Source organism: Tupaia chinensis, unplaced genomic scaffold (genome assembly GCF_000334495.1).
Source record: "Tupaia chinensis unplaced genomic scaffold, TupChi_1.0 Scaffold000318_1, whole genome shotgun sequence".
In the NCBI taxonomy this organism is placed as follows: Eukaryota; Metazoa; Chordata; class Mammalia; order Scandentia; family Tupaiidae; genus Tupaia; species Tupaia belangeri.
Genome location: NW_006159811.1, coordinates 2,412,601 through 2,427,139, shown reverse-complemented (window position 1 = coordinate 2,427,139; position 14,539 = coordinate 2,412,601). Strand labels below are relative to the sequence as shown.

General features: G+C 42.0%; 1 protein-coding gene across 2 annotated transcripts in view; it reads right to left on the bottom strand.

Moving 5' to 3' along the window:
• Positions 1-11,419, bottom strand: part of PRKG2 (protein kinase cGMP-dependent 2) — a 102,801-nt gene extending 91,382 nt beyond the window's left edge. For both annotated transcript variants that reach the window (XM_027773062.1, XM_027773063.1), the window contains exon 1: positions 10,948-11,419. In XM_027773062.1, coding sequence (XP_027628863.1) covers positions 10,948-11,408 — 461 coding nt within the window. In that variant the 5' untranslated portion in view covers positions 11,409-11,419. The remainder of the gene's footprint in view (positions 1-10,947) is intronic.
• Positions 11,420-14,539: the final 3,120 nt, after the last annotated feature.

Genomic DNA, 14,539 nt, shown 5'->3' with positions numbered 1-14,539 from the left:
GGTCACACCACAATCCCTTCTCCTCCATTCTCCTCTCGGGATCTTGGGCACGCACGCACACGCGCCTGGTGTGAGTTCTAAGCCACCGGGTCTGGGATGCAAACCGCGGTTGACTACGTGGGAGTCCAGCGACATAGCTATTACTCTAACTACTAGTTCCCAAATATGTACTATTTTTAAATTTAATAATTTGAGGGGGCAGCAGGTAGCATGGAGGTTAAGGCACTGGATCCCAAATGGCCAACTGCAGGGTTCACCCCTGACTGTAGATCCAAAAGAAAACTGTCAAACAAGACTGCACCCAAAAAAGTCTACTGAACTACTCAAGCTTACAGAAGGAAATGAGTCTCCCTAGAAACTGGCAACATCACTTACAAGATGGCAAAGGCCATGGGCAATGTTTCCAGCTTGTCTGCCAGTGAGAAGAAAGGCCAGTATCTTCTCAATTCTACTATTTCTACTACAGTCTTTTATGGGCATCTAGCAAGGAAAGGGGTAGTGTCTAAAAGAACTTCGAATGTCTTGGGGAAGGGGAAATGGGTCAGAAAAGACCAGTCTATTTCAAAGGACATTCAGAAGATCTAAGTAAGGTGAGGGGTTTCTGACTGTCCTCCAGGATGAGGGTTCAAAGCCAATACCACGCAATTCACCCAGAGAAACTTATTTTTAACCAAGCAGATCAATAAACCATTATCAATGGTCCATAAGTTAAGAAAATAGGAAGGCTAATAAAATGAGTATAGATTTAGAGTTGTTCCAATTACGTGGCAGCTGTCCTGACATCTAGATTCAGACAAACTCTTGACACACAAGACTTAGACACTATTAACAATGTTCTGGGCTGATTACTTATGCTTGCTAAGCCTCATGTAATAATACTTCCCTAGTTGGTTTTGAAAATAAGTGAGGTAATTATATAAATGAAACAGCACTATAAGACTGGTCCTAGTAGAACTCAAAATTGATGTTGGTGGTCATTGAACAAACTAATACTGAGAATGCGGAAAATTAGGAAAGAAAGAAATTAAAGTATCAGTGAAAACATAGGGGAGGGGAGATAAAAAGGAACGAAAAAAGAGAAAAGGAAGCAAAAGTAGAAGAAAAGGGATTAAAGAACACATTTCTGGGGCCAGCAGGTAGTGTAGTGGTTAAGGTGCTGGACTCTCACATGGCCAACAGCGGTCAGAGTCCCAGATCTGGCATCTTAAAGTTGACGCCAGGTACATACGCATATGTGCCCAAAATCTCAAGAGAAGAATGGAAGAGAAGGGATTGCAGCGTAGCCATCCCCACTGGGAGGTGATTTCTCGCTTTCTGTCTCTGTCTCTCCAGCAAGTGCACATGCCCTATAGCAAAAATTTCTAAAATAATAAAAAATAAAAAAAGAGAGAAAGAGAGAGAGAAGGAAGGAATTTCACTGATTTAATACTCAATAAATATCTATTGACTTGAATGTGCCTGTCTGAAGGAATAAAGGGAACCTTAGATGTTCTAAGTGCTAGCCAAGGCTACTAGGTAAAAACTTTCTATGGTTTTTCTGCAGTGGGAAAACAGTAAAAGAAAAGCAGTCCAGAGTCATCTGTGGAATGTAAGGTCTATTTAAATCTTAAGTACTCCAGTAAAGCCTAAGTCTGTGACTCTGATTACACCCGCATCCATCAGGGTTATTGCCCAAAAGGGCATATTTTAGTTCACAGGTTGCAAAAGGCATGCAGTTTTTACCAGGTGACCAGGCCAGCCAATGATCTGGTAGTTAAGGTGGCTGGACTCCACTTGACCAACTGCATGGTTCAAGTCCCAGACCTGGTGGAAAAACATGCAGGGTGTGTGTGTGTATGTGCCCAAAATCTTAAGAAGAGAATGGAGGAGAAGGGATTGAGGCATAGCCATCCCTGCTGGGGGATGATTTCTCATTCCTCCCTGCAACCCCTGTTGGTCTCTCTCTAGTGAATGCACACACAGCCTCTATCAAAAATTTTATAGAAAAAAACTTTCATGTGACTTCTATCTTTCTTCTTCCCAGTATTCTTGAGTTTCTGAGGTAAAGAATAAGGTCGAGTCCATCAGTTGCCTGCAAGAGCTATTTTATTCTTTTTTGTCAGAAGGTATGTGCACTAGCAAAGGGAGAGGAAGAGGAAGAAAGTACCCCCAAGGGGGTGTGGTAATGCTACAATCCCTTCTCCTCCATTTCTCCATCCTATCGCGATTTGGGGTGTATGCACATGCAGGCACTCACATGGCCTGTTTCTCAAGCTGCCAGGGCCAAGATCTGAATTGTGCCGCTGGTCAGATGGGATCCAACTCCCTGAAACACCAGGCTATGCAGCCAGCCCATGCTTGCATTATCCGAAATGAACTCTTGACCAAGAACAGGTAACTTCCTCTCTTCTGCTCTTCTCTTTGTTATATAAACCAGCTTTCTTGGTTTGAGAAACTGACATGAGCATATGCGTGGGAAACTAGAAATTATTCTCCACTGGCAATTCATCTGAAGCCCTGGCTTCAATAAACCACTTTTACCTCAGCCTTCTCTGTAGGTGGACCATAGCAGAGTGCACATCTTTGGAATGCAGCCCCCAGGCAAGGAGAGCTCTGAGGTCAGCGCGGCTCTCCAGGAGCTCTTAGACTTTGACTCAAAACAGAAAGTCTTCATATCCTGACTGTTTTCTGGGGCCTAACTAAACATTTTCCTAACCCCTAGTGACTGATAGATTGGATGTTTTCAGTACAAAGGGAAAAAGAGTAACAGGTAAGTACAAACACAATGGAAAACTCTGAGAGGCAGACAGAGCTGAGGTGGTAGGCAGAGTGGTCAGACCCAAGCCCTTTGACTCCTGTGAGGAGAGAAGGCCCAGGCAGGGCGGGAGGGGGCTGGGCCAACACTGAGAAAGGTTGCCAAGGCCTACTGAACTTGACCCTGATGTTGAAGCAGCTGCCACTCCTTCTAGCCAGGTTCTTAAACTCTCTGTGCTCTTTACTCTCCCTTTTTTGGAAGCTTAACAGCACTGCCCACCTCACACCACCACCACCACCATCACCGCTATAAGGTCCCCAACCTGGTTGCACATCCCTAAGAGTTGTCATTCACGTCACGGCTTCACAGTCTTGAGTGTCATGCACGTCGTGGTGGAGAACACGTACTGGGCATCAGACAGACTCAAACTGGAAGCCTGGTTCAACAAACTGAACACTACAACCTGGAGCGAATTGATGGATGACCCTGAGCATTCATTTCACCTTTGGTAAACAGCAAAGTTATGCCCACCCCTCATTAGGCAAGTTTAAAGCCTCCATGAGATAATGTATGGAAAACAACCAGATGTCTAAAAATTAACCCATAACTTAGCTTTCTCACCCCACCCCTGAGGAGCTGGCTCTGCTCTGGGTGTCTACATGCACATACTGCCATAAAACATAACCTTTTGGGGAACCAGCAGTTAGCGTAATGGCTATGTCGCTGGACTCCCACGTAGTCAACCGCGGTTCACGTCCCGGACCCGGTGGCTTAAAACTCACTCCAGGCGCGTGTACGTGTGTGCCCAAGATCCCAAGAGTAGAATGGAGAAGGGATTGCGGCATGACCATCCCCTCTGGGGGGTGATTTCTCGCTTTCTGTCTCTATGTCTCTCTCTGTCTGTCTGGAGAGCACACGCGCCCTATAGCGAAAATCTCTCCAAAAAAAAAAAATAAAATAACCTTTTGTTTTCAATCATACTGACTACTTTCACCAGACACACCACTCAGCTGCCTTCACCCACAGCCTCTGGCTATCAGATCACTACATAATTGGACTTGTTTTCTTTTTCTGTGCCTTATGAAGACAGTTTGATCTATATTATTTTAAACCTAGATGAGGGTAATAGGATATATAAGAATATGCACTGAGTTTTTTAGCTGGCAACTGGTAAATATTATAAAAATCGGTGTGTGTGTGTGTGTGTGTGTGTGTGTGTGTGTACATATATATATGTATATATATACAAATATATAATTTCCCCCATAGAGCTTATATGCTCACTAGAGAGAGAGAGAGAGAGAAAGGGAACATGAGAAATTACCCCCCCCAGGGGATATGGCCATGCCACCGTCCCTTCTCCTTTAATTTCTTCTTGGAGATCATTATTGGGGCCAGCAGGTATTCTAGTGGTTAAGGCACTGAACTCCCATGTGTCCAACTGCAGTTTGAGTTCCAGACTCAGTGGGTTGAGACTCAGGTTGGGTGGATGCCCACGCCTTCCCAAAATCCCTAGAGAATGAAGGAGAAAGGATTGCAGTGTGGTCATCCCCCGCAGGGAGTAGTTCCTGGTTCAATCCCTAGAGAATGAAGGAGAAAGGATTGCAGTGTGGTCATCCCCCGCAGGGAGTAGTTCTTGGTTCTCTTTCTCTCTGTCTTTCTCTGTGTCTCCGGAAAGCACATGTACCCTGTAGCAAAAATCTCTCTCTAAAACAAAAAAAAGAAGAAAGAAAGAAAGAAAGAAAGAAAGAAAGCTCTCTTTAAAAAATCATTAAGTATCTATGTAAAATCCTAACAATGAACCTCTAATGACATGTAAGTTAGCATTTTATGGAAGGAGAAAAAGGGAGTTCTCCCTTTCCCCAACAAAATTTCTTTTTACTGCAAGCTGATAATAGAAACTGATAATAGAGCAGCACTTTCTGGAAGCATAACTTTCACAGAGAAATAATAATAGCAGGGTGCTGTTTCTAATGACAGGATTTTAAGTTTTTCTGTTTCTGAATACATATTTAATTTTTCTTATAAGACTTTCCAACTAAAACATCAAGAATTCACCTCTAATACTCATGTTGGATAAAACATATATAGGAGTGGTTAGAGCAGGTTCTAGATAGCAGGTTTTCTGATTCCAAATCTTGGTTCTAGTATTAAAAGTTATCAAACCAGGGCCAGCAGGTGGCATGTTGCTTAAGGCTCTGGACACTCATGTGGCTGGCCACAGTTCGAGTCCTGGACCCAGCAGCTTGAAAATCATGCCAGACATGTGTGTGTGCAAGCCCAAAATCCTGAGAGAAGAATGGAGGAGAAGGGATTGCAGTGTGACCACCACTCCCACCCTGGGGTGGGGGAGGGGTGATTTCTCACTTTCTCTTTCTCTCTTTCTCTCTCTGTCTCTCTCCAGAAAACATACACATTAAAACAAACAAAAGGCTATCAAACCCTAAGCTAGTTATATATTTCTAGATACCTCTGTTTTCTGATACATAAAATGGGGGTGGCGATAAAATCGACTTCATAAGTTTGTTGTGAGGATTAAATGATCCGATATTCATAAAGCGTTCAGGATGGTGGCTGACACATAATTTGAGAGAGAGAAGTATTTTTTTCCATGGAAGCATTCCTGTGCAATGAAGGAAACCCATTTTCATAGTACACTTTCCAGTGCGAGTACTGCTTAGAACGGGAGCAGAAACAATAACAAGCACACTCTTCCTCACTCCTCTTTCACATCTTATTTAAATAGATGACTCACTAGCATTTTCCACTTTTACCTATTCTGCTCCTGGGGTGGGAATGACAAATACAACTAATTGTCCTTCCTAAAACTGCAGTCAACATCTAAAGTCGGATGGCAAGTCTTTGTTTTATCTTTCCTTTTCATGAAAGAACAATAGTTTCAAATGATAGTTTAAGCATTCTTAGGGAACAGCAGTCATACCAGCAACTTGCCAGATGTCTCTGATTAATTTGCCTGTGTTCCACCAGACACTCAGCACGAGCTCGCAAATTTCCTCTGCCGGTGCTGGAGTTTGCTCAACAGGGCCCACACGTAAGAAACTTAATTTCAGTGCAAGGTCTGACCTCCAGATGCTCGGTTGTCTTGGTGCTTATGGCAAGTCAAACACGGACAGAAATACTGAGCACTTCCTTGACCTCTGTTGCCACCAACATTTACTTGAGAAGTACTGGAGTCATTTGGGAATCCATACATGACCCTCCGTGTAGACCATGGTTGGTGCCATCATACGGATCGTACTCATGTCCATCTCCCATGTCCTTTTCTCACAGGCCTGAGCTCTGGGGACTCAGAACTAGGTAAATGGATGCAATGGGTAGGCTCTGCTCCATTCCACAAGGAAGAAGCCCAGAAGTGTCAATCAGTGGAGTGAGTCATAAAAAAGGCAAACTGATGCCCGAATTGGTCTGACTTGAGGCCTTTGTTCTCTGTGGGTAGATCTGAGAACACTGGAGCAGGACGGCAGATGAACTGGCCTCCAGGTCAGGAGTCTTGGATTCTAATCTTAGATCTGCCACTAGACCTGGGCATAAATTCCCCTGCATCTGTTTCCTCGCTTCTCCTGGAAAAGGGGTGTCATGAAACAAACTCTAAGGCTCTTCTAGCTCTAAAGTCTTCCGTTCACCATATTAAATTTAAATTAGAGATCAGAGTATTTGGTATATGGCAGTGCTCTGATTCACAGTGTGATTTATAATACCTCAATCCAGCTGACTGCCTGTAATAGAAACAGGCTATGTGCCCACATAGCTGTATGCTTTTGAAGATCTAAAATGGTCAGCAGGCACGAAGCCAAGTCCCTGCAAAGGGCTGTGATGTGGTGCAGGTTTGGTGAAGCTTAACGTTGATCCTACATTATGCCCACTTCGGTCTGATGGGTACATTTTCACTTTCTGTGGCTTTGTCCTAAAAGCTGAATGTAAGTCTGACTTTGTCTATAGTCTTCCCAAATTTCTCTAGGACTTAATTCCCATCTGGGACAATAGCAGTTACAATCAAAATACAATCTAGATCTGCAATAGCCAATACAGTAGCCATTGGGCACATATGGTGAGATATTTACTAGAGGGCACATGTACTTGCCAGAGAGACAGAAAGCAAGAAATCAAGGGGGAATGGTCATACCAGGGGGAATGGCCACACCACAATCCCTTCTCCTCCATTCTCCTCTCAGAATTTTTGGAATGCACACACACAGGCCTGGCATGAGTTTTAAGCTCTTGGATCCAAGACTTGAACCACAGGTGATCATGTGGGAGTCCAGTGCCTTAACCACTGTGCAACCTGCTGGCCCTGTGGTGATTTAATTTTTAAATGAATTACATGTAACACTTCAGTTCCTTGGTAGAAGTAGCCACATTTCAAGTGCTCAATGGTTATATATGGCTACTGGGTACTGAAATGGACAGCACAGGTGACAGAATAGGTCCATCACTGCAGAAGCTTCGACTGGACAGGAATGATTTATCCTGGAAACTGCTTTTTTTTGAAGAGGTTTTTGCTATAGGGCATGCGCGCTTGCCAGAAAGACAGACACAGAGAGACAGAAAGCGAGAAATCACCCCCCAGGGGGGATGGCCACACCGCAATCCCTTCTCCTCCCTTCTCCTCTCGGGATCTTGGGCACGCACGCACACGCGCCTGGCATGAGTTTAAGCCACCGGGTTCGGGACTCGAACCATGGTTGGCTACGTGGGAGTCCAGCGACATAGCCATTAAGCTAACAGCTGGCCCCCTTAAATGCTCTAACTTCTAATAAATTGTCCACTACAAAAGTTTTGATAGACTGTATAATATAGAAAGGATGAAAAAAATCCAAAGTTTACTTTTGGCTTTTTCCTCAGACAGGAACTCTTTGGAAATGAAAAATGACACTGCTGAGTGCCTGTCCCTCTATCTCTCTCTTGTTCCTTCTGTTACTCTCCCTTACTCAAGCAAAGAAATGGATAGATTTTAAAAGGAAAACAAATTGGAAAATTCAAATTCTCTGAATTGACAAAGTTAGCTAAGTGTGTTTAGCCAGTTATCTCAGACTTCAGAAGAGATCCATTTGCATTTTTTTCCAAGGAATAGTAAGGCATGAACCAGTCAGTGAAAAAAACTGCAGTTCCATATTCTATTTAATTTTTCAATTTAGAACTGCAAGGCTCTGTGAAAGCAGATGAGGGTTATTAGGGCATGAATGATCTAGTTTGGCCTCTTCCAGAAATTATTTAGTCCATTTCTTCATCCTGACTTCAGCATAGGCTTAGACCCATTTGGCTTGCCTTTACTACAGTAAGGGACTCTTTGATAACCTTTACTCAGGAAATTTCTCTTTCCTGTGACCCACTCACTACAGACAGATCAACAAGATTGTGGTTTGGCCTAGAAATGGATGGTGCATAACCATTGTCTTTCTCTGCCTGGTTATAACAGAGATAAGAAAGAAATTCAAAGGAACACGCTTGTCTCAGACAGTTCAGCACCAGAAGAATGATATTTTCCCTTGTTCATAACCTTGGTTCGGGAAGAGAAACCTGGTGGCGTGTGTAGGGAAAAGCTTAAAGAAATTGCTACTAAATACTCTTATAAGGGACCAGCAGCAGTTCATGTAATGGGTATGTTGCTGGACTCCCATGTAGTCGACCGCAGTTCGAGTCCCTGACCTGGTGGCTTAAACTCACGCTGGGTGTGTGTGTGTGTGTGTGTGCGCACCCAGGATCCCGAGAGGAGAATGGAGGAGAAGGAATTGCAGCATGGCCATCCTCCTGGGGGTGATTTTTCACTTTCTGTCTATCACTCTATCTTTCTGGCGAGCGCACATTCCCTATAGTAAAAACCTCTTAAAAAAAATACTCTTACATGTTGTCCTATATATGAAACATACTACTATTTTAAAAAATGCATTACTCTTACATACAGATGTATAGTAACATAATGCATAATATTACTACATATTTATACATCTCTAATATAGCAAAAGAGGACACTGGATGACATTTGGATTTTTAAAACTAAGCATAAATTTGTGATATTTCTAATTTCTGAATTCATACCATTAAAAAGAAATAATTATTACTTTTGAAAAGGAATAGGTAAGACCTGCATAAGCCAATTAATAATAAAATTTTGATTTAATAATACTCTTTTGAAGTCCAATATTAACCAGACTTCTTTCAGTCACAGAATATTATGATTAATAATGCAACATGATAAACTTCCTTAACAAATATTTATGGATCATTCCTTATATGCCAAGTACTGTCGACAAACTGATAAACTTCTCTCTAAAGTTTTGTTGTGAAAATTAATCGTTTGTTAGTTTCAGTTAGATGTCTTATCTTGATTTATACTATTCATGTGTGTTAATACATTTAAAACTTGTTATAATTTCACAGATCTTGCATTTTGCAAGAGAGGTTCAGGATCAGACAAGACCTTATCAAACCAAAAAATTATAATTTTAATAAATGATTACTCATTTCAACCTAGGCAGAATGGGGAGTTTAACTCATGATGTTTCTAATCAATCTTTCCTGGTCAAGAAAAGTCAAACTTAAGCCAGAGGAGAAACATACACACAAACACGCACACATTCACAAGGAAGAGGTGGTAAAACTTTACATGCTCTTTTTACATTGCAGTTTTATCATTAATGCTAGCTGTACATTGTTCTCTTTGCATGGCATGCTCTCAAAGTTCAGCTCCTTGGAACCAGCAGATGGCATAGTGGTTAAGGCGCTGGATTCCCAAGTGGCCAACCATGGATCAAGTCACAGACCTAGCAGCTTCAAACTCATCCCGGGCATGGGTATGTACATGACCAAAATCCCGAGAGAAGAATGGAGGAGAGGAGACTGCAGCATGGTCACACCCCCTCTCTCTGTCTCTGTCTCTCTGACTAGTGCACATGCCTTATGGCTGAAAAAAAAATTAAAAATTTTTTTAAAAAGTCACCGCCTCAGTCAGGCCTTCGTGACAAGCCTACTTCTGTTGCTCCTATCCTTCTTTCCCCCTCACCCTAGACACCACCAACTACCCTGTTAGTTTCCATCACATCAATTAATAATTATACATTGCTGGCTCATTTCTGTGTATTCAATCTCCTACAAGAAAGGCTCGGTATTGATTTTGTTTAAGCATCTACTGCAGCAGTTGGCAGTGAGGAGTGTTCCACGTAAACTGTGGAACGGACGAACGAAGTCGTGTCCCTCTGAGGCTCCAGTGTGTTCCTTTCTCATGACACAATCTAACTGCTAAGACATGTTTGTAATTCATTGTCATTTGTGCATATTCTTAAGTACACTCTTCTAGAAAGAGAAGTATAGACTTCCTTAAACTACTTCACTCCCCAGAATTTTCAAGAGCACAGAAGTGACTTTTGGTAAGCTCAACTCCCTGGGCATGTGCACGCACACAGATTGAGTATCTCTAATCCAAAAATCTGCTATCCAAAATGCTCCAAAATCCAAAATATTTTGAGCACTGTTGTTTAACACCTGATACAGGCATCCTGATGATGTTAATATGCTGCTTACCTATTCTGAATGCATTATATTCTCATTGTTTTAATGCTATGCTGTATTTTTTACTGTTAAGAACTTACGTGTGAACTACTGTAAGACAATGATTGCTTATTGGCAGCATGTAAATTTGGAGTCAGGAATGAGAGCGATGCCACACAACCACGGAGTGTCACATGGGTGGCTGAGAGTGACGCCTTTGCTTCCTGAAAGTTCCGTGTATATAAACTTCTTTTCATGCACAAAAAAATTATATTCAAGTACCTTCAGGCCATGTGTGTAAGATATACATAAAACATAATTTTTTTAAATTTAGACTTGGGCCCTAGGCCCCAAAATATTTTATTATGCACATATAGACATTTCAAAATTTTAAAAAATCTGAAATCCCAAACATTTCTAGTATTCAGTATTTCAGATAAGAAATGTTCAGTGTGTGTGTGTGTGTGTGTGTATGTGTGTGTGTTTCTCATAGCAAAGTCCAGGTAAAGTAAAAATCCTTGCTTTAAGAAACATGTCTACTTACAAGGAGATCCTTTTTGCAAAACAAAACCATTTGAGAAATTCCTCTATCCCCAATCCAAAAGGGTTAATAAGTCCTTTACTATTAGGAAAGCTTCATAGCCATCACTCTAATATTTCATAATATTTAAGGCCATCAGAGTTCAAATGACATGGGAACTTCTTACCTGGAGTCCTTTCTGACTCTGGCTTTTTCAAAGGAAAATTCAGGGGGTTTATTGAGGTCATAGGTTCGGGTGGTTGGCTCAGCAGACACCCCAGCCTTTGCTCCCCTCCTGCTGTAGAGGGAGACCAAGCCCGAGGTCTTCCTGTGGATCTCGAGAGGCACTTTATCTGGAGAGGCCTGAGGTGGGCTCCCTCCCTGCACATGTATCACGTCCTGGAGCTTGTTCAGCTGGATACACTTGTTCTGCAGCTCCTCCGTGAGCTCAGCAATGGCCACAGTCTGCTTCGACAGCTGCTCCCTCAGCTCCTTCAAATGGTACTCCCGCTCCTGGATCTCAGCATCCTTCCTCCTCAGCTCCCTCTCTAGTTCCGTCACCTTACTCCGCAGGGCATCAGCAGTGAGGTTGCCCAAGTGGCCATCTGGATACTTGGAATGTTTGGGTTTCACTGAACCATTTCCCATCTTGCTCGGAGACCTGAAAAAGGGCACACCGATTAGGAATGACAGAGTAGAGTTTCAGTTCCCAACGATCCCCACCGACCCCCTCGTTCCAATCTGTTTCATAACTAGAAACACAGCAGTCATCACTGTTTGATCAGCAACCAATGCCCTATCCTTTCCACCGGAAAGCCACTGGCTGCTGTCCTTTATTCCTTTTGGAAGAGGAGTTGGGACTTCGGTTCATTCTTCCCCCATCCCTTTGCTTTGTGAGCACAGATATCACACCTAAGTGCAGTCTGGATTACCTGCTGTTCTCTCGGGCCATTCTCTCCGGACAGCTGTCAAAATCACCACAACAAAACTGCGATTTGGATGTCAGCATGGCAAAGATAAAACACAAACGAGCAGCTACGGCGACAGAAGCTCGGAAATGTCACAATTCCCAGCTCCCAGTGCAGCTAGAGTAAGAAACCTTCCCCTGATTTAGAAAATAACACATCTGCCTTCCTTGGGGGGTGGAGGCAGAGTCAGTGCTGGCTTGTGAACACTTTTCTCCTGCCGAATCTACCTATTAAGTTTTGCATTTCTAATAATGCTCTGGGTTGTAGTCACTAGACAAAAACAGAAGTATGGGAATTCATCTACATCCTTTACTTCATGTCCTAAAGCCAGAGTGGTCCAAAAATGACCTATGGGGCAAGGTTCTGTCCCTCTCCTATAAGAATATCCTTGGTGCAGGCCCAGTGAGTTTCAGGATGGGCTATACAGGTTAAGATTTATGAGAGATGAGGGTTTTTTTAAAAAAAATTATTTAATTTTATTTATTATTATTATTGTTATTTTTAAATTTGCTATAGGACACATGAGCTCACCATAGAGAGACAGAGAGAGAAAGAGAAAGTGAGAAAGCAGGCCGCCTGGTTCGGGACTTGAACCGAGGTCAGCCATGTGGGAGTCCAGCACCTTAACCACTATGCCACCAGCTAGCCCCAATGAGGGATGATTTCATTTGGTTCAGGGAAATATTTTTTTATTTAATAGCCATGTATTTATTCTAACATTGATTAGACATATAAATAATTGGTCTCGCAAAGTTGTGATTTCATTGTTACTATTGCTTTAGTGGAGACTCAGACACTTGGTTTTATTGAGTTAATCCAATGAAAATAAAAAATAAACCATCTGTAAGTGTTAGGAACATATGAGCAAAAGCATAAAAGTAGAACTTGATCGGGTGGTTTGGAAAAATACTACTCTGATTATCAGAAGGCTTATGGCTCTTTAGTCTAACTACTGAATATTTAAACTTCACACTTTTTCATGTGCATTTTTTTTTCATTGCTGTAATCCAAACATTCCTGCCCTGCTCTCCCTCCAAATTTCAAACTGGAGTAATTGTGATCTCTACAACAACAAAGACATCGATGTAAAGATATAACACAGCCTCCAGTTGCAAACAGGTACAACCAAACAGCCAGTGCAGATTGCCTAAGATGGATGATATAAACAAAAACTACACGTATTTATAAAAGTAATTCTGTAGCACCCAGATATTCCTCATAGTATTCAAGTTTGAAGTAGTCATTAATAAACACTGGCTTCCAGAAGACTGTCCTAATATGTTGCAGAGATGTGGCAGGTTTAACCTTTAAGTTCCCATTGATGTGGCGGTGTTTGCTATTTTTACATATTAAGAATACATAAGAAGGCTGAAAAGACTAGAATTCAAAGGGGTGGCCTGGGACTGACTTATATCCTGAATAAGTAATAGAAGCTGTTAGATTGGGACCTGAGAATAAACTTGAATGAGATTCTGAATTACTGGCATGATCGCGGTGCTCCCAGTGGTATTGTAAATGAATGTGTGCATAAGTTCTTAACATGCAGCAGTGAGCCATCTTCTAGACAGGCTTGTTGGGCAAGTATTCTTAGGCTATGAGAGGAGGAGGGGAGAAAGGACAGTAGAGGGAATTGTTTTATAAAGAACAAAAGCAGGTCGAGCCCTGGGGTGCAGCCAGTAGTGTACTAGACTGCAGAGCTGGAAGCCACATGTCGACCATGGTTCAAGTTCCCAGCCCAGTAGGCCTAAAAACACACTGAGCACTTGTGTGGGTGCCCAAGGTATCCTAGCAGACTAGAGAAAGGGGATCAAAATGAGAAGAGCCTTGTAGAGGGTACTGCTCTCTTCCTCCCTCTCTCTCTTTCCTCTCATACACATATCTGCTCTATCACAAATAAAAGGAAAAAAGAAAAAAGAAAAAAACAAACATAAAACCTTTTAAATCGAATATTAAACTATCAAGTCATCCCTTATTCACAAGACCACAGTTTACTAAGACCGAAGTTCAGTGTCATGCACTATATCATGGCCCTGTCTCTGAAAACAATCCTCGCATCCTTAATATGAAAACGCTTAGAATTATTCTTGTGCTACGTATGTTAGTCAAAAAATTCTGTGCCAATCCCCTAACTTTACAAAGCTAGAGTGCAATTAGGCAGAAGGTGTTAAATTCTCCCAAAACACCAACTATTCTCTCGTTTTAATGAATTTGGAAGTGGTATAAATCTTTCCAGTTATTTAGACTCCCAAAGCAGGGTAAAATGAGAGTAACTAACTCATTTTTCAAGTCACTAATTTAAGAGACAAGTTGCCAAATGACTCAACATTGACTAGTCTGATTTCTTAGCTGGTTCACCCACTTAAATCCTGTTGTCCCTGAAGCCGATGCTTCAAGTCTCTAGCTTCATAAAACCTAATTAGATTCATTCATTCTGTTTCCTCTATCAGTCACTAAGATAAGCTTTTCCCAAATATGTATTGCTAGCCACAAAGAGAACTGAACCACAGGATGTTACTCCATCAATCTATCAACTATAGATTATTAAAATAATTCTTATTTTTTGAGGGCAGCACATGATATAATAAGAAATGAGTATGGAGATAAAGACTAGAATTTAACATAAGCAATGAAGACCATCCAGACAGTTAAGGTGAGAAACAATCCGCCTTTTCCCAACCTTCTATAAATTATTTAGAATCTCTGATTCTTGGGATCAGTAGATGGCGTAATGGCTATGTCACTGGACTCCCATGTAGTTGACCACAGTTCAAGTCCCGGACCCGGTAGCTTAAACTCACGCTGGGCACATGT